Source organism: Nyctereutes procyonoides, unplaced genomic scaffold (assembly GCF_905146905.1).
Source record: "Nyctereutes procyonoides isolate TBG_1078 unplaced genomic scaffold, NYPRO_anot_genome, whole genome shotgun sequence".
In the NCBI taxonomy this organism is placed as follows: Eukaryota; Metazoa; Chordata; class Mammalia; order Carnivora; family Canidae; genus Nyctereutes; species Nyctereutes procyonoides.
The window spans coordinates 10,666,444-10,687,972 of NW_026575036.1; the positions used below are offsets into that span (position 1 = coordinate 10,666,444).

Here is a 21,529-nt window from a genome sequence, read left to right on the forward strand (position 1 = left end):
GTAACCATTTATCAAAAGCAAATATATTTTATAGCATGGACAGCCTTTTTATGGATGATAGACTGCCCTTCTATATAGGGCAGCAGGGCAGGAGGATGCACACCCATGTTTATACACACACAAAGAGATACATGAATGGGATACAGGGAAAAGAGCTTCAGAAGAGTGGCAGTGTCCTGAAACCAAGAGCTGTCCCTAAAGGTCACCATGACATGCTTGTTTCCCAAGAGTCAGACTCTAAAGGAAACTAATTCCAGCAAGGTTCAGTGTGGAACAATTTAAAGTTTTTTTTAAGGGGGGGGAGGGGCACCTGGGTGGCTCAGCACTTGAGCATCTGCCTTTGGTTCAGGTCGTGATCTCAGGATCCTGGGATCGAGTCCCATGTCAGGCTCCCTGCATGGAGCCTGCTCCTCCCTCTGCCTGTGTCTCTGCCTCTCTGTCTCTCTCATGAATAAATAAATAAAATATTTAAAAAAAAATAAAAAGAGAGGCAAGTAAATTCATAATTAAACTCCATTCTGGGACTGAGCTGGAGTGACTGTCACTTGTATATATTTAAGATCTCACCTCCTTTTCAGTGTATTGTTTTTCTACCTTGTATGCACCTCTATCAGCTATCATATCGAGTTGTGATTGTAAACCTCTGGATTTGGCACACAGATTGAATGTGGTATATATGCTTTGGGTGAACTAATGCCACTAGTTCTCTTTATAATGTTTTCTCTGCTGTTCTATACCTTTTTCTTAGAGAAGGTTTGTTTCAAGATGAAAGTCTCAAAGGAGAACATCCTCAACTGCTTTGGAAATGAACTGACTAGAAGTTAAAAAAAAAAATGCAGTAAAGACCACAAAGATAAATAAGCTGAAATATGTGGTTTTGATAGTTTTCTGAAAGTATGTCTCCTTCTTAATCAATTATGAGCACCCCAGATCTTGCTTTATTCTTTAAAATCCTTGTTTAGGGATGCCTGGCTGGCTCAGCAATTGAGCATCTGTCTTTGGCTCATGGTCCCGGGATCGAGTCCCAAATCGGGCTCCCTGCATGGAGCCTGTTTCTCCCTCTGCCTCTGTCTCTGCCTCTCTCTATGTCTCTCATGAGTAAACAAATAAAATCTTTAAAAAATAATAATAAAAAATAATAAAATCTTTGTTTAAAAAAACCCCACCATTTTAAAAGGGAACATATTTAATTTGCTTCATTTCCAACCAGATATAATTAGTGCTTAGTGAAGCCTCAGCTCCCAGGGCACAAAACTAGGACATTGCTTTGTCTCTTGTTGGTTTTATTTAATTTGACTTTAGTGTCTTCACAATGAATTTATTGGCCTGATAAATTACTCCTTTGTTTTCAGAGATAAATCCTTCCTGTCACTCAGGTCTGTGTCAATCCTTTCTACTTAGAGCTTTGTAGAACAGTCACAGATGTTTATTCTTCCTACATAATTGTAAGATTTTTTCTTAATTTCCTAGAAAATGTTTATATTCTTCAGGTTTGTTTTTGAGGCTTTTTTTTTTTTAACTATTCTAATGACACTCACCATGTAAAGCATTAGAATCACAATTAGAAGGGATATCATGGGTGTTCCTCATGATTGAGCAGGGAACTGATCCAAAGCTGTGAGTTTATATGAACCTCCTCCTCATTAAATTTAAAGTACTGATCAGGGTCAGGTTTAGAAGGTGAGTTTTTTGTTTGTTTGTTTATTTTGTTTTGTTTTTTCCCAGAAGGTGAGTTCTTAAGGTGACTTCCATGGCATCTCCAAAAGAATCCCCGGAAGAATTAGTTTTGCTCACTAGATAAGGCATTCTCCATTCCTTGGATTTGCTTATTAGACAGGTGGAAGGTGGCCTCTTTATCTGCTGCTTATAGTTCCCTTGTAGTAAATCCAGAAGGCTGATGGGGGTCTGAGTGGGTGGAGTCCTAATTTCAGTCTAGACTCCTGTTGAGGCTGGATGTTGGAGGACTGAAGATTAGAGACCCTAGTTCTTTTTTTTTTTTTTTTTTTTTTTTTTTATTTTCAACATAATTTACTACAGGTCTCTGAAGTGTATATAAAACATTTTAGTGCAACATTTTACAAATAGTTTTCCTTTTAAAAAAACAAACAAAAACAGATCAACAGCTCTCTACATCATGCATGGGTAGTTTTCTTACCCTGTTTTTTTTTTTTTTTTCCAACAATAAACGCAGAGAAACCATTGTTTGAAAAGAATATGAAAACCTGCTATAGAGACACCCTGATGAGCGAGGGTGTGGTCATATCCATGTCCTGGAATGGGCCTAGCACAGTGTAGTTTTTTCATTAATGCAACATTGTAGCTTGCAGATAGATAGGTCAAGAGAACAGCTGGTGTTCTTCCTCTCCTGGTCCACGGCCTAGAGTTCAGGGAGGCCATGCGCAATGAGATCTCCCAGCAGCTGGAGGGCACCATTACCACTCATCTGACACCAATTTCCATTGAAATGGCTGAGAAGGTCCTGTGATTTTCACACAAAGCTGAAAAGATCACCCTTTGATGGATACGCATCCCTCAGCCCCAGAGAAAAGACATAGGGAAGAAAAAAAAAACCCAATTATTAAAATACTGGTTTCGGTTTCTTCCTTTCCAATCTCCTGCCACTGCTTTGTTATCTAATTCCATGCATTTACCTACTTTTCTATAGCTGAGAGCCAATGCAGAGTCAATTCAAGTTGTTACACCTCCAGTTGCAGCCACCCCTCTGGAATCTTTCCTTTCAATGCAAAGTAAGCCATCTTCCCTTGTTGACTCAGGCTATACATTGGGGGCCAATTTCCCACAGAACGTCCACATGTCGTAAATGAAGAAATAGGGCAAAGGACTGCCTTTTCCCCTCACTGCTGAGCCAGTGGACTCTGTACCTCCAGAGCGTTGATGCAGCATACGTAATAAACGGGAATGAGCATATCAGGCAACAGGGGGGATGAAGGTAGTGGTGCCTACAACACGGTCTCACTGGAGACTACTGGTATAGGGGGAGGAAAAGGAGGCAGGCCTACAAAAGCCTGTGGGTCACCTGGCTCTCCCTCAGCTGTGGCACAGCATACCCCGAAACGGATCAGCACCTGCATGGCTTCCCATGGGGTCCGTTCAGTCTCAGGAGAGACAATAAGCTCTCTGGTTAGACTTAGCTCCAGAATCCCTGGTGGCTTTTTTGAAACTGGGAATTCCCTTGGGATTTAAGATGCAAGTTCAAGAGGAAAGGAGGTGGTGGGCTCTCAGCCAGGCAAAATATAGGAGCGCCTGGGTGTAAACACTTCTCCCATGGAGCGAGCACAAGGAAACACCTGTAACCCACACGACCACTGTGCCCCGGGGGAGCCAAGCATGTTGCCCCATAGTGTAAAGCTGGCCTTGTTGGGCTTAATGAGCGGGCATTCGAATGAAAAGCCACCATAACAATGAACAACCAAATCCCCTAAAACCATAAACAAGATCTAAGAAGGCAAAGGGCAAAAGCCCACACAGGCATGGGATGATTTTGCACTGAGACTCGGTCATTGGAATGGGTTACAACCGGGCTGTGTCTGGACCTCTCCTGGGCAGATAATTCTCATAGCAGTAAGACACAGGGGGAGGGAAATGGTGAGTTAGAAAGACATTGTTACCTTTGAGGAAAATCTGAAACCAGTTATTCCTCGTCTGGTCTCCAAGGTCAGGCTCTGGGAACCAACCTGTCCCACCACAGACCCTTGCAGGAACTTAGGTGGCAGCCCACCCCACGCCCATACGGTATATGGGGTAGCTGCTTTGGCCTTGGTGGTTCAGCTCAGCACTGTCCCCTTGAGACCCTAGTTCTTTACTTAACTCTTTTACCTTAACTTTTGAACCAATCTGTTAGCCTTAGCTGTTTGGTGTTTTGGTTTTTTTTTGGGGGCGGGGGCAGTATTACAAAATGATGATCAAGTGGTAACTGCTTGCTTAACTTTATAAATTACCTAACACTCATCAACTCATCATGTATTTAAAATTAAATCATCTGGATCCCTGGTGGCCCAGCGGTTTGGCGCCTGCCTTTGGCCCGGGGCGTGATCCTGGAGACCCGGGATCGAATCCCACGTCGGGCTCCCTGCATGGAGCCTGCTTCTCCCTCTGCCTGTGTCTCTGCCTCTCTGTCTCTCTCTCTGTGACTATTTTGAATAAATAAATAATCTTTTAAAAAAATTAAATTAAATTAAATCATCATTTCATTTTCTTGACTTTGATCACCCTCTCCCAAAATTTAAGTATTAGATTCATTTAAACAGTTGCTTTTTTGTTTTGATTTTGGTAATATTCTTGATGTTTTGGGGGGCTTTTAGTTGTTATTGAATCAAACTTTAAATATATTAGTGTTCTTGATTTTTAAAAAAGGAAATTAGGTAATTGTTTATCTCCTTAATGTAGGATTTCTGGCTCAGTAGCTAAGCACAAGTAATTGGTTCCTTCGATTTGAATTTTAAAAATTAACAACTTCATTCTCTTAGTCATTCTACCACTTCTAGGTAAATTTTGAGCAGTGGAAGTACTTTCAAAAAGTTAAAGTTATGCTTCTACTAGTGTTTCAATGAACTGACTATAGATAAATAGCTCTTGACTATAAAAACTTGTATCCCATGCTACTGTGCATGAACCTTCTAAGTGCCCCTCTTCATTCCCTTCTGACCCCCTTACCCCATTCCCCATCCCCATCCTCGACCTCCTCAGCTTTTAGCTATTAAGTCTACTAGCTTTTAAATAGCAAATTTGTTAGGCCTTGAACCCTTGATTCCCATTTTATTAGTAAGGTAACTGCTGACTCTTTATTTGGACTGAGACTTTTTATTGTTTTCTGAGCACTGAATATATTTATGTAGGACAAACATAATTTTAATATATTAATATTTTTATATATAGGTTTTATTCTCTGTGTTTTTTTCATAGCTTAAAATTTAACAATTTATTTAATCTATCTTTTCCCTCAAATATGTTGCTATCCATCACATTAAAACACAAGCCATCAAGTTTTTTAGATTCCTTACATTAGTTTTAATATATATAGCTTTTAGAGTATTTCATTGTTTAGTTTGTTCCTCAGAGGTCTATACTCTTTTACTTCTCTGGGAGCTTAGTTGGATTAATACCATTATGGATTTGTGGAAATTTAGGCAATCAGAAATGCATCAATCTCCTGGCTTTGGCAATGGATAGTTGTATAACTTTTGAACAGTTACTACTAATATGATGAGCACTCACTTTATTGACAAGATTAGCAATTATAAAGGAAAGGAACTCTGATGTCTAGTTTAAATTATAGTTAAGCAGAGAGACGTGTGTGTATGTGTCTGTGTCTAAATATGTATGCATACACAAATACATATGTTAAAATACTAAATTGCATGTCTAGATCAGTATTACAACGGAAGTGCAGGACAGCCTGATATAAATTTGTAAAGTAATGCTGAGCACCCAGGTGGCTCAGTCAGTTAAATGTCTGCCTTCTGCCCAGGTCATGATCTCAGGGTCCTTGTATTGAGCCCTGTGTCTGGCTCCCTGTTCAGTGGGGAGCCTGCTTCTCTGTCTCCTCTGACTTGTGCATATGTGCTCTCTCTCTCTCTGAAATAAATAAGATCTTAAAAAATAATAATGCCAAAGAGATACTATTTAGGGGACACCTGGGTGGCTCAGCAGTTGAGCGTCTGCCTTCTGCTCATGGCGTGACCCCAGAGTCCTGGAATCGAGTCCCATATCGGGCTCCTTGCATGGAGCCTGCTTCTTCTTCCTCTCTCTGCTTCTCTGTGTGTCTCTCATGAATAAGTAAATAAAATCTTAAAAAAAAAAAGGACATACTTTTTAAGGATATAGTATATACTTGAGTGAGTTTTGCAGCTTTATGTCACCTGATACTGTGATGTATTGGACTTGCCTTCTCAGCTTCAGATGCAGATTTCTAATTTTGCTGAATAGCTCTACAAAAATATTGCTCTTACAAATTCAAACTATCTAGACTTTATAACTTTTCGTTTATGATTCAGAATCATTGAGAATATGAATTGCTAGTTATTATAAATGTTTTGGAACTCTTAGGGTCTAGTTTTAGATTTTATTTATTTATTCATGACAGACAGAGGAGAGAGAGAGAGACAGAGACACAGGCAGAGGGAGAAGCAGGCTCCATGCAAGGAGCCTGACGTGGGACTCGATCCCGGGTCTCCAGGATCACACCCCAGGCCGAAGGCGGCCCTAAACCGACAGGCCACTGGGGCTGCCCAGGATCTAGTTTTAAAAATAAAATGAGGTACATGTTTATTTTTCTGAATATAGTTACAAATCAAAAAAGGTTAGTTTATCTTTTCCCCACCTAAATGAGCTAAACATAGCAATTTAAGAACTTGTTTACAGAGAAAACAACATATCTGAAGGAACAGTTTGGAAAAGAGCATATATTGTGTTCACTCTCTCTCTGTATTCCCAAGCTTTGAAGTGGAAAAGAATATTAACCACAGGTCTATCTATGGGTTTGTTTGTCTTCATAATCTTAGATAAGTTATTTAGATAGGTAATGTATAAACCAGAATCTGAAAATGGCTTCAGAAGTCTGTGCTGTTTATTTTATCAATTCCTTTGTTATGATTTCATTAAATTCCTTACATTCTTTTTTATTAAAACCCTCTGAGTGTTGTAGGGTGGAGCATGTCTTTCTTTTTAACTGGTGACATTTGGCCTATTTTGATTAATTTGTTTTTAGGGAGGGAAGAGCTTTGCTTAAAATGATAAGGTGGTAAGAAAGAGCCAGCTATGTCAGCAGAATTTTATACTGCACTGATTTTTTTCCATTTCTAAACATTAAACATTATTTTTCCAGTTATTTTTCTGTCTACCCTTTCATAAGTATGATTTACTTGCACATTTCCTTACACTGAGCATTGAAAAATGAATATCCATAAAATTATTTCAATCAGATATTTTATTTAAGATCACATGGAAGCTACAAATTGTAGATTAAGACAAAAGTATTACTTTTGTACATATTGCCTTGGAATATACAGTATTTAAGAATTTTATAATGCAGTGTAATACTCACAGTAGCATCATAAATGGTAAGATTTACCATTTATTCCAAGAATTTAAATCAGGGTTTTACTGGGCTTAAATACCTCATTGTTGGGGATCCCTGGGTGGCTCAGCGGTTTAGCCCCTGCCTTTGGCCCAGGGTGAGATCCTGGAGTCCTGGGATCGAGTCCAGCTTCGGGCTCCCTGCATGGAGCCTGCTTCTCCCTCTGCCTATGTCTCTGCTCGCTCTCTCTCTTTCTCTCTCTCTCATGAATAAATAAATAAAATCTTAAAAAAAAAAAAAACCTCAATGTCGATCTTGTCACCTCTGGATTCACACTAATAACTTTCTCATTAGTCCTGAGCTTCCCACCCCCCCCCTAGTTAAATGTAAACTTTCAGTTTCTGTCCTGTATAGGTGTTAACACCTGTGTTGTTCAGCAGACACAGATAGTGCACCCACTATGTATCAGCCACTGTACTGAAGGGTTTAGAGGAATCAGAAGACTTAAGCAGATAAGCTCTTTGAGAGTTGCCATGATGAAACAAAAACATAATGCTTTTGGAAGCACATAGTGTGGCTACCTTCAGATCAGTAGAAGAGCCAAGAGACTGGGGAAAGATGCCTAGAAGGAGGTTAAAGTCAGAAAAGCATTTTCCAAGGAGGAAGAACAGCGTATACGGTGCAAAGATGCTTGAGAGAATGATATATTTAATGAACCAAAATGTCTTGACATAATGGTAGAGGGCAACTGGGGGAGTTACAAGAGGATTAAGAAGTAGTACATCAGTGACCTGTGAGGAGCTTGGATTGTACAGATTTTTCAGATTTTTTTGGATTTGAAGGCAGTAAAGAACCTTGGAAGATTCTGAGCAGGAGTGTGGAATCAAATTTGTATTTAAGGACAATTTCTCTAGGAATAATGTTTATATAAAGTGGATGTTCAGAGGGAAAGGTAGGCTAGGAAGGCAGAGGGATCAGCTGGCAGGCAATCACAAAATGCAATAATTCCATTCCAAAGCTACAGGTGTTCAAAAAAGCAGCATTTCTAATAGCCAAAAACTGAAAACAGCCCCAATGTCTATCAACCCTAGACAAATAAATAAATAGTGATTTATTTATACAATGGAATCTCTGCTACAGTGAGAAAGAATGAACTGCTACGCACAGCAACATGGATGAAGCTCAGCAAATATACTGGTACACCCAAGAAACCAGATGCCACTTCATATGATGTAAGCCATTTAAACAAAATTCAAAAAAAAAAATTCAAAACCAGATGAAACTAGTCTGTGATGATAGAGGTCAGAATAATTGCCTTTCAGGGAGGGGTCAGGACTAGGAGAGGGGTTCTTTGTGATCTTAAAAACTGATTAGGCAGATATATTTTCTCTGTGAAAAATCATCAAATTTAAATTTTCCAAAATGTTATTACATTTCAATTAAATGTTTCTTTAAAAATCCAGTTTTCTTAACTGTGAAGCATGTACTCTATTTTATTCCCATCCCCTAGAAAGCCCCTTTCTATCTAAATTGTGATATATTATTTTGCTGCTACTTTGCTCCCAGTTTGCAACTGGTTGAGGCAAGGGGTAGGTTTTGGCGAGCACTGGAGTAATCCTTAGCCTATTTTTTGACCCGTTTCATTCAATCAGGTGATAATTCTACAGGCGACTTTGCCAAGATAACTGCTGGATTAGCAGTGCTTGAGCATTTCTTTTTACTTGGAAAATGTAGGGCTTGCTGAAATATAAACACATTGGAAATCACATATATTAATGAAATGTAAATAAATGTATTTAAACATAATAAAAAGTAAGGGTCCCCCCCCTTAAGCAAGCAATTTAATTTGTAAAGTGTATTGGGATATTTAAGTTAATTGCTTTACTTGCTGTAGTTGATCCATTTATATTTATTCATGTGCTCTAGGTTAGGTGCAAAGCTTTTCTCATTCAGTCTGTCTACTGGCTGACAAGTTACAGCCATCTTCACCTGGCACTGCTAGTTTCAGTAAAGGGCAGGGACTCGACCTAAGCTCAGTTCTTTAAATAGAGTATTGTCAAGTAGTATACCATTTCAGTCAGCATCACTGGTAATATTTACAATAAATACCGTGCCTTTTGCCCCAAAATGTCACAGCACACATCTCAAACTTAGCATCTATCTTCTCCAATAATACTGAATGCCCACAAAACAGGGCAACACTTCCTACATTATTTGAAGTCTAAAACTTCCCCCAACTAAATGAAGAGAAAAGCATAGTATCTCTTAAAAGAGAATGGCATCTAAAGATAATGTGAGGAATAAAGTGTGGTAATTTGGAACAATAGTATTATGTGTTACATTACACTGAATAATTAACTTCTCTATTAAAATTTTGCTACAATGGGAAATACAAGTTACTTGAAAATATCACCAAAAGATACACCTATTTTTGCATATTATGTGGGGATTTAATTTAATTGACTTAGGTTTTCTTTGGGAAATAAATAAATTTGACAAAATTCTTCTTGACTATGGGAAAACTACCTTTTCACATTGTTCATACTTTTAAATTTTTCTTTGAATTGAAGTAGTTTCACTTTAACAAAGTTTCTTAGGGATTGTGCATGTCTAATTTTACCAAATATAATTTCTAGCTTCCATACTCTTTTAAAGTATTTGTAGTACTTTACTAACTGAATAAGTATAGTAATAAAATTCTAGGAAATATTTGAACTGTTCCACTTTATATACTATATTAATTAAATCTCAAAATTGAAGTTAGTACGAGTTTTATAGTCTGGCAACTACTTTGACCCAGGAGTCAGGCACTCAGATTTTCTTTATTTTTATTTTCTATATTTATTTCAGTAGCATTTCCTCCCCAAATTCTTTAATTTCGGCTTTCAAATGTTTACATACTAATTTAGCTTTCCTATACTTTCAAAGGAGCATGTTTTGACATATAAAGTTTGGCTATTTAAAGTTAACCATTGTAAGGACGCCTGGGTGTCTCATTCAGTTAAGCATCTGCCTTTGGCTCAGGTCATGATCCCAGGATTGTATCAGGATCCCTGTTCAATGGGAGTCTGCTTTCCCCTCTACTCCCCACTTAGGCTATCTTGATTATTCACTCATCTGTCTCTTTCAAATAAATAACTTTTTAAAAATAAAATAATAAAGTTACCATTATAATCATAAGTCAAACCATTGTTTTGTGGAAAAGTTTACACATATTTCATTGTAACTATGAAAATGAACTTCTTTTAGAATCAATGGGCTTGGAATTTATGAAAATATGAATGAGAAGTCTATAGTGATCTTGGCTTCATGACTAAAAAATAATTATTTTTATCCCCTATTAAGTAGAACACTGCATTTCATCACAGAATGTCATAAACACTAAATTCAGGAAATAGAGTCATTATACCTGAATGGTGACCATAAGGTCACAGCATAATTTTCTATCATTCAAATGGATGATAATCACTAAGGAAGAGCCCATATCTATTCAGATGTGGAGAAGAAAAATAATTCTACCCTGCAGATAGTTTGTTGTAGTGGAAAGAACATAGACTTTGGGGGGTCTGATAACATTTGGATTTAGACCCAAAATCTATTCCTGCTCCTGAGACAAGGGAGATGTGGGAGGAGCAGTTTCCAGAAAGAATCTCAGGAGTCATGTAGTCCTTACTAAGTCTGATTTGATTATTGAACATCAGCTCTTGCTTCTTCTCAGCTCTGTGGTAATAATTAGGCTAAATATATCATTCAACTTAGTAGTATTGGAATTTCTCCATCACATGGTCACATCTACTTCTCTCCTGAGCCAGAACTGGTGATTACAAGTTCCTGGCACACTTTCCCAATAACTTTATTTCATAAATATAAATAACTTTTTGGTAATTATGAGCATTATCAGATTTGGATCTGCCACTTGCTGGCTGAGTGACTCTGGACAAGTCATTAATTTCTCTATACCTCAAAATAATTCATGTCACATAGCAATATAGATGAGTATTGAATAGATTAAATATAATAGTTAACTTTCCATCTATCACAGAGTTAAGAGCTCAGTATATGTTAGCTATTTATTCTTGTTGTTATGCAAGTAACAAAGATGTGTTTTTATTTGAAGGGTTGGTTTACAAAGTACCAAAGTGCGTCTGATCAAGGAGAAATATCACAAATCCATTTGCACTTAACATCTGTCATTTAAAATGTAAACAAGCATTCAGTAATTTTGTAAAAGTATTTTATAACATTGCTCCCTGCCAGTTTTCTAATGATTATGAATGAGAGCTTTGAAATTGCACTGTAGTAAAAAGCACAATTTAATTGATGCCAGAGTTCAGGGTTTTTTTTTTGTTGTTGTTGTTGTTTTTTTTGCATTAAGACTTTGAGAGTGTAATCCCTCATCCCAGGCCTTAGAGCTCTAACAGGAGTTAAGGCATCACAGATCTTGGCACACTATGCATATGTCTCCGGCTACCTCTAAAGGGCCAAAGTGGACTGGGATCCGAACAGAAGATAGAAGTGTAAAACAGATAGCTTTTTATATTCCTTTTTGGTAATACTGCAGCAAAAAATGGAACCTAATGGTATATTATTTTTATATTTCTTAAGAGATTTTGTGCCAGTAAAATTGAGTTGTAAGATCCCCTACTGTTCTACCTTCCGTAACATTTAACAAAATTCATAAACAAGAACAGACAACACGTGGTTTTTTCATACTCTTGCACTTATATCAGTGGTAGCCCTCATTTTGTGGTCTGAAGCATCTTTAACTAGAATTCTCTATGGGAGCAACTTCTTCAACATCTTCTGTACTGGGCACTTTATTTCAATATATGTAAATGTATTTAATTTCAGTTTTCAGAAAAATCTGATGTTATTCCAGACATTGGCTAACATCTATCCATGTGACCTTGATCAAATGATGTAATTTGGCCAGGCCTCAGTCTTCTGTGTTCAGTAAAATGATTATACTAGTTGATGGCCAATGAGTTTTGCTAGCTATGAAAGGCAAGATATCTTATCCATTTGGTTTTAGTGAACTCTGAAATGCATGACCTTTACATAGAGAGAAAATAGCATCACATGCCAGTCCCTCTGATTTCTCTAGAGCACGGAATCCACAGCTTCCTTGTTACAACTTTTACCAAGTAGAGCCAAATGTATTTGGGTGTGTTGTTGATTGACTTGTGACTTGGGAAGAAGAATATGGTAAGGATGGAATAGTAGGAAGGGATAAAAGAAGAGGCATTTGCTGGGACTTTACTGGAACTTGTGTTATTGACACAGGGCTACTACCACTAGAGAAGCCACCAGGAATTGGCTTACAATTATGGCTATAGGAGCCATCAGAGTACTTGATCTAGATCGAATGTGTATGCTTCTCTGTGTTGGTCTTCATTGATTTCCATCACTTTTATGACATCCCTTCATACCTACCAAGTGGCCATTGTCTCATGCCACCATGGCTCCCTGGCCTCTCTGTATCGTCTCCTGTGACCCAGGATGTGATGTTCTAGGTTAAATTCCCAAGCAAAACATTCGATTTAATAATGTTCTATCAACCAGAAGTCAAAGAAGAATTCAGTCTAATAAACATGGCCTTGTATTTTCATGGAATTATTAGAATGATTTTACAAATGGTAAGTAACCATTTTGAAGGGAATAGGCAAAAAATGACTTTCTAGTAGTGTTGAGTATATTAGACTCGTAGAAGGAATTATTTTGAAGCAGTTTGCTTTTGAAACTAGCCTTGGTTATTGGAAACACATCTTTTTATTTTCTAAAATGGGCAATTGTAAAAATTTTGCTTCCTTTTAAAATTATACTTATTAAATAGAAATCCTGTGTTTCTGCTCAGAGCTTTAATTAACAGGTCAAAGTTTTTACCCAAATTATTAGTTCAGAAATCGGTTTGGTGAAGTACTGTACTCTCAAAAGATTCTTGGTACTGTTTTATGAATGTTTGTTTCACCTCTGGGTATGAGAGAAGTCTCCACTTCAAAGTCATAGATATTGGTTTAACATTATATATGATTTAGAAAAATACAGTTGTAAATAAGCTGTCTGGAGATGGGCTTAGAATAAGAAACTCAGCTGAAGGCAGTGGCACTTAACACTAAATTTAATCCTAAATAAAAAACAAACAAAAATTACTAACTATATTCATTTTAAAAGTTTACTTTTTTAAGGGAAAAAAGAGAGTTCTTAATAGTAGGATCAATATTTTTATGCCAATAACCTTAACTAGATTTGTATCATGTTTATCCCAGATACAATTGAAATTTCTTAATATGGATGCTAATCCCAATTATCATTTCCAATCTTGATTTAAAAACCTTGAGAATGTTCACTAATCTTAAGGTACATTTAGGTAAACTAAAATATCTTTATTTTTAGGTGCTCTTATGAAAATAGTAATAATATTTTGAAATTTTACTTTTGTATTGATTTTTTTCCTATAGTAAAGAAGTTTCTAATTTTTGAAAGCTATAATTTTTATTTCTATATACAGAACTAACTCCTGTTGAATTTATACTTTGTGCCAAGCCCTACACTAAGTACATTTTAAAAAGACATTTCATTTCTCACAAATCCCTCTTGAAAAGTTACGCATCTTGACTTAAGTCACACAGTAAGTAATAGACTTAGGATTTGAATCTTGGTACATGGTGTTTCCACTAATCAGTATTACCTTGAAAAAAATGGCATTCTCCAAAAATGTGGTTTTTAATGGTGTGAATTTAAAGAAAATTCCAGAACTCTCTAAGAAGCTTTGGTTTATATTTAAGGAAAGAGTTAAAAATTATCACAAGTATGCAGATGTATTTGTTTTGGACTCTGTAAAAATAAATCTGGATGTAATTTTCAAAAACTGGAGGAATAATTTGTTAGTACTGAAAAATAAACCTGATCATGAGACACTCATTTTGCTGATATGTGCAGTTATTTATCATAGGTTCTCTGAATTAAAATTATAGTTTCTTAACATGATTTAGTTTCTTTGCTCTTTTCTTTCTCCTAGAATGGAAAGTTTGTACATGTTATCTGATCATTGTTTATTGTTAAAAATAAATTTTCAAGTGATGGTAGATGAGATTTCTTAGTGTAACTTTGGACATTTTAAAAACATTTATTTCATAATTGAATCCTTTTAGAAAAGTCTGCGTTATTCATACTTTAATTTCTTTATTCATCCCAATTTTGAACATATGTTCCTAAATTCCTAGGTTTCTGACGTTGGAAGAGTTATTTAAACTGGCACTCACTTTTCTCATCTTTAAAATGAGGCTAATAGTGCCTAACTCACTGAATTGTATAATGAGGAATAAATGAGACACAATATACCATGCTTAATTAGCAGATTGCAAGTACTCATGCCATTCCCGTAATTGCAGAATGGCCACTTGAACATGTTAAATTTGGGAAATGTTCAATCACTGCATGTGTTTGAATGCTGTGACCTGAGGATGATGAATAGTAGAGGAAAGAGCATGGCTTTACTGTATTTCATAATTAATATGCAAATATTGCTTAGCATTGTGAACTTTTAAAAACCTACTTTCAAAGAAAAAAATCCTTTGACTTAAGACAGTTCTCTAAAAAGCAAATACAAAACCCATCTTTAGAAGATATGGCTTAATCATGGCATTAAGACTTCATATAAGAGAAAGAAAAGCTATTCAGCTTTCTCCTCTGTACTGTATTGTTCTAAGTATAGCTTTAAACAGCATATCCATCACCACTTCTGGGTGTTTCCAAATACATTAAAGGACTAGCAGAAATCTCATTGCATATATATGCATATCTTCAAAAGTTGATCATTTGTATCCTATAGTGCAGCAGGGTATTTTGTAGGCATCGTTCGTGACTATTTTCCACTCTTACCCTCCATGCTGAGTCACTGAGTACTAGTTAACAAAGCTTAACCAGTTTCTCTACTGTGGGGTATCTTGCTGCACATTGTCTCTCAGAGGCAGTGTGTTTTGAAATGCTTCCCAAAACGGTTAGGCTAGGGAGCCTTATTTCCCCATGATGCATGTCACAGGACTATTGTTCTCAATATAGAAGAAGACTACCCGCTGAGCACGTAGCCCAACACAGTTGATCCCATGACCCTGAGATCATGACCTGAGCCCAAACCAAGAGTCAGTAGCCCAACCGATTTAACCACCCATGTGCCCCTAGTTTTTATTTTTAACTGGTTCTCTGTACAAAAGAGAATTCGTATTACTGTATTCTATTATTGTAATATATATAAAATACATATATGTGTTATATATGCATAATTAAGTATTATTGTTTTGATTATTCTAATAAGTACTGTTCAGAATATAAAGTGCTCATTGTGCAGAATCTCTTTCTTTATGATACCAAAAGAACTAGTGGCTAGCATCAGTGTTTTATTTAACTAAAGCAGCTAGCCTGATTGTGAAGATTTTAGTATAATACATTTTATCTACATGCTATTTCTATAAAGAATGCTTTAATATGCAATACCATAGGTCTCAAAACTAGACTAGACATGAAAGAAATATTATAATTGGCATAAGCCACATGTATGCTTGTGTCTAATGTCCATGGAGTAATGGAATTTGCTCAGTAGCTTGATAGTGGCCATCACAAGAAAATTATACCATTTTAAAGTATGCAGTCAATTCTGGTTATTTTTGAGAACCTTTGGTCACAAGTTTCATCAACTGATCAATATATCACCTTGTTTTTTTGTGTTTTTCTGTCAAAAGATACCTTATTTGACATATATCGTTGATTCATTAATGTTAAACTCAGAGCCAATACCAGAATACCTCATACTTGAACAAAACTTACCTAACAATAGGTACTTTTCTCCATAAGTCACATCACAGCCTTCATGTACTTAAGAACACTAGTGTCAACACTATGCTTAGGAGCCATTTTCAACAGTAAAGTCACCAACAAAAACTACAAAAATGCCAAAACATGGCACTTAATACACTGAGAAAAACATAACTTGTTGACAGTATGAAAGCTGAAACAGGAAGGCAGAGTATTGCCTCTTTACAACCTCACCTGGGAACAGTCAGGGGTCAGGCAACTCAAATTTTTCATTGCAGAATACATGTCTTTGAATGACCCTGAAATTGCCATAAATAATGATTTGAGGGTTACAAATAAATTTTAATGAGTTGGTGAGTTCACAAATAAGAAACCCATGAATAATGAGGATTGACTAAAATTGTTTTATTAAAGCACTGGTTTTGGGGGAATGTGTCTGTCTCCACAAATGCAGATGCTTAATTCAGTAGGCTTTCAAGATAATAAACAGTTTTTAACTAAAGAACACTTGTTCCCAGTAGCATGTTACTAAATAAACCTAGTTTTTTATTATAAAAATTAAAATAATAGTGATTTGAATATAGAAACCTTATGGTGAAAACAATAACTGAACTATAATAATACCCTTGCAGTAGAATCTTGCTTCTATCTACATCATTGTTTCCATGGAAAAATTTATTCCAAATTCCAACTGAGACCCAAGGCACTTTAGCTTCTTGAGTCCTTAATTCCAATGATGACCAATCCACCATACGCACCTACAATGTAGGACTTCCATTTTCCCTTTAGTCTAGTTCTGGGGCTGGGAACATAGCCATAGGAGTTGGACTCTGGAGGATAGAACAGGGTCGCACCTCCAGCAGGAGTCGTAGACTTCTACCGAGGAGACAGATTCTTCAAATGACTTTCGTGAATCACACCATGATTTTTAGGGAAGCTAGGGAGATGATTGTTAATACAACCCCAAACTTGACAGAAGCCATTTTCTGAAAACAGTGGCTCTGCTAGAAATAAAATTTTGGACCACATGGTTCATTAATCTGACCTACTAAGGCATCTTTTTTAACTTTCCTTAAGGATTTAACTTTGAAAGTAAATGCTAGTGGTGTTGAAAGAAAAATGCAAATGCTGATCTTCTCCGTGATGAGCTGTAGTAGGAAGGCTGGTCAGGAGGATAAATACCCTGCAAGTTTATATCAACTAAGCAATATTATTTATGCTCGGTGTTTTCCCACATTGCTATACTCTAATATTTAACAGATGTGGGTGTGTTTCTATGTTCATTGTATTCACTTATTGGTTAAAAGTTTGAGGTAAAACAGTGATAATCCAAGATAAGAAAATATGTGGTGGTATACTAAAATCTATAGAATTTAAAAATGAACCTCGTAAGTTTCTTTTAAATGACAAGTTTCTTTTGGAGGAGGAGACTTTAATGAGATCTGTCTTTCTTGCTAGGTTTTCCAAGTTTAAGATTTTTTTTTTAAGATTTTATTTATTTATTCATGAGAGACACAGAGAGAGACAGAGACAGAAACACAGGCAGAGGGAGAAGCAGGCTCCATGCAGGGAGCCAAGGTGGGAATTGATCCCAGGTCTCCAGGATTAGGCCCTGGGCTGAAGGTGGCGCTAAACCACTGAGCCACCCAGGCTGTCCAAGTTTAAGATCTTTTAATGAAAAATAATGGACTAGGTTAAATAGATTTTAATTCAATTTAGTTTCCTAAACTCAGCTGAGCTTTTTATTTAATAAAATAACTTAATTTTACTATATTAATTTAATACAGTATATTAATGTTTGGCCATTTTTTAATCATAATTTTATTCCAAGAGGAATAGTATATGTTCTATTTTTAGTAAATAGAGTGCCTGGCGGGAAAGGAAAAATATCTTGTTTTAAGTCAGAACTCTGTTTCCTTTCCTTAAATGGTCTTTAAGTGGATTGGGGACAGTAGCATATCAACCTCTCATTTGAAATTTCAGGTATGCACCAGCCTATTAAATGCTCAGAGTAGGCTAACTGTAAAGAAACTTGTTTAACTTTATTTGCAAGATTTCTTACATTTCTTTGGCTTTGGAACCTTTCCCCACCCCTACCTCCACCCCCTCAGAAACTTTAGCATCTCACAGGATTTCATAACTGAGGAACGCAGTTATGGAAATTAGCTTGTCAGAGGCATATGGCCCTTCTTCTGGGCATATAGGGGGTTTAGGAAACCATGTTGGCACTGCAGTGTAGACAGAGAGCTGAATCAACACACTGGGAAATGATCAGTCCTTTTCCTTGTTTTCAGGATGACAAAAAGTATTTTTGTGTCTTCTTTGGAGAAAGCAATAGATTTATTCTCCTTACGTGTGTTCTGACTCCTCTACCCAGGTAAATGGGTAGATGGCCTAGAATTATCTTAGGTCTTTTAAGAAAATGCACAAGGACTGTGTTACTTACTATTTGTAGTAAATACTGTTTTCTGACAATTTTTTAGCATTTTTTAAATAAGCTTTTCAGTAAGTCATTAATCCTGAAACACCAATTCCACTGTCAGTCTTTAAATAAATTTAAAGGTTCGTTTTAATTAAATCGATGTTTATTACATCTCATAAACGTTAGCATTCTTTAAAAAACCAACAAAAAATAAGATCGTAGGACAGTGAACAAATGAATCATGGATTGATTGAAGTTTTAAGACAGGAAGAACTGAGATTTGAAAAACCTACAGAAAAAAAATTGTGTACAATTGATTTTTAGCAAGCTAATAATAACTTTCCAATCAATACAGGAAATCAAGGCATTTGTTTCAAATGTACGAGAATGTAAAAATTTCTGCTTGGTGTATATATAATGCAGCTAAACGAAAAACAACAGGGAAGCACAGAAAGAGTAACAAAAAGTTGAGATTGTATTATTAGAATAACTCATAATTTAAGACTACTTTCAAACCCCAGTTAAATACGTGAGAAAAGGACAAGCAAGCAGTTCATATATGAAGAAGTTATCACCCAGTAAAGGAGTTAATTTCCATCAGCTAATATTTTCTGCACACTTATGCCTTATGCTGTGGTTGGTATTGTAGTTTCAGTGTTGAAGATGACACTCAGACTTTTGGGGAAGAGAGAGACAAGGGACACATGAAACAAAGGAATGCAGGGGTTTATAAAGATACATTTACAGATGCTGTAAAGGCTATGGAAACTGGTTCGACTGGTTTATTATTCAAAAAATGACAAAGAACTTTTTTTTAACCTAAGGAATCATCCTAATGAGATTTTTTTTTTTTTTAAAGAAAGGAATAGCTTATGTGTTGAGCAATAGGGCTTAGTCAAGTAAGATTTCTCAGTTACTTCATGATTAGAATTATAATTACGCGGGATGCCTGGGTGGCTCAGTGGTTGAGCGGCTGTCTTCGGCTCAGGGCGTGACCCTGGAATCTGGATCAAGTGCCACATCGGGTTCCATGTGGGGAGCTTGCTTCTCCCTCTGCCTATGTCTCTGCCTCTCTTTTTCTCTCTTTGTGTCTCATGAAAAAATAAATAAATCTTTTAAAAAATTATAATTACAAAAATTATAGTAAAATGAAACAATATCATGAATAGGTGGCTGTCGTATTCATAGTACTGATTTTAGTTCTATAAAATGGTCATAAATGTTGTAGGATTATAAGATATTAAAATCTATTCATAATACTAGAAGAAATTTTAAGACTCATTTTATTAAAAATGTTTTTTCCTCTTTGTAGCTGACTACACAAGACTCTGCCTTCCCCATGTTTCCATAGCCAGCGACATGACCTGACACCTTGATGACCAGTCTCAGGGCCCTTGGGTGACTGGTGCACCATGGAACTTAAAGTATGGGTGGATGGAGTTCAAAGGATTGTTTGTGGGGTCACCGAAGTTACAACTTGCCAGGAGGTTGTAATAGCCTTAGCTCAAGCGATAGGTAAGTGAACTTTCTGAGAGTGAGATAAAGTGGTTTATGCTTCCTGTTTATGTTTATTTGTATTAAATACAGATTTCTAGTTTTTTGTTTATTTGGTTCCATAATACAACTTACAAGCACACTTTTACTTATTACGTTCCATGCTTACATAAATCTGTTAAGACACTTGTTCTCTATCTCCCCCTAGATTTTACTAATTTTCAGTCTAAAGTCTGCACTGCCTTCTACTCTATTGTTGTTTATCCTAAACAAATCATTATTTGTGGGACTAAAGATTTTTTTTAAGCCAAAACATAGATTCCTAGTTCCCAGACCCCTCATTAGAAGTAACCCTATTTACTGTTTATTCTGACTACTTTTAGAAAAGAAAAATGTGACATATAACATAGTTCTTCAATAGAAAGATATATGCTTTTTAAAATCTTACTATGTGGTGAAGATGAAGTTGTCAAGTACATGCTTACTAGCTCCATCTTGTTCACCTACATAGTTGCAACTTTTCTCCTTAGTCTCAGGTTTATGTTTATCATTTTTATTCATGTTTTGGATTGACTTAACCCTTTTGGAACATGATGAGCACCTACATCAGAAAAGCCAATAATGTGGGTTACCGCTTACATTTGCATCTTAAGTCCATCATTTAGCAAACATGTATTAAAAGGAAATTGTATTCAGATTAGAGGATGTAGAAGAACATGCCAATGATTTGGAAGACAGGATAATAGAAGGCAACCAACCTGAACAATAAAAAGACAAAATAATAATAAATAAAAGTAGATTAAGGGAACTCAGTGACACCATCAAGCATAATAATATTCACATTATAGGGGCCCCAGAAGAAGAAAAAAGAACAGAAAACTTATTTGAAATAATAGCTAAAAACTTCCTTAATCTAGGGGAGGAAATAGACATCTAGGTCCAGGAATCACAGAGAGCCCCAAACAAAATGAACCCAAGAAGGTCCACACGAAAACACATAATTAAAATGACAAAAAAGTAAAGATAGAGAATATTAAAAGTAGCAAGGGAGAGCAGCACAAGTGGCTCAGCGGTTTAGCGCCGCCTTTGGCCCAGGGCTTGATCCTGGAGACCCGGGATCAAGTCCCACGTCAGGCTCCCTACATGGGACCTGCTTCTCCCTCTGCCTGTGTCTCTGCCTTTCTCTCTCTCTCTCTCTCTCTCTCTCTCTCTCTCTCTGTTTCTCATGAATAAAAAAATCTTTACCAAAAAAAAAAGTATGGGATCCCTGGGTGGCATGGCAGTTTAGCACCTGCCTTTGGCCCAGGGTGTTATCCTGGGGACCCAGGATCGAGTCCCACATCAGGCTCCCTGCGTGGAGCCTGTTTCTTCCTCTGCCTGTGTCTCTGCCTCTGTCTCTCTGTCTCTGTTTCTCTCTCTGTGTCCCTCATGAATTTAAAAAAAGAAAAGAAAAAGTAGCAAGAGAAAAGCAAACACATATAAAGGAAACCACATAAGGCTATCAGCTAATTTTTCAGGCCAGAAGGGAGGGCCATGATATATTCAAAGTGCTGAAAGGAAAAAACCCTACAACCCAACAAAGTTATTATTCAGAATTGAAGGAGATAGAATGTTTCCCAAACAAAATAAAGGAGTTTATCCCCATTAAACCAGCCTTACAAGAAATACTAGAGTGCATTCTTTACATGGGTAGAGAAGACCATGACTAGAAATGAGAAAATTATAAAGAAAAAAAATGGTAAAAATAGATCAACTATGTATGAAGC

The 21,529-nt window shown here is 36.5% G+C and overlaps 1 protein-coding gene across 4 annotated transcripts in view; it reads left to right on the plus strand.

The window, feature by feature from the left end:
• Positions 1–21,529, plus strand: part of RASSF8 (Ras association domain family member 8) — a 119,895-nt gene that overhangs the window by 79,240 nt on the left and 19,126 nt on the right. For 3 of the 4 annotated variants that reach the window (XM_055318644.1, XM_055318640.1, XM_055318641.1), the window contains one exon: positions 19,582–19,784. In XM_055318644.1, coding sequence (XP_055174619.1) covers positions 19,682–19,784 — 103 coding nt within the window. In that variant the 5' untranslated portion in view covers positions 19,582–19,681. Of the gene's footprint in view, positions 1–8,250; positions 8,269–19,581; positions 19,785–21,529 lie in introns of those variants that run through there. The other variant, XM_055318642.1, reaches the window with a different exon arrangement.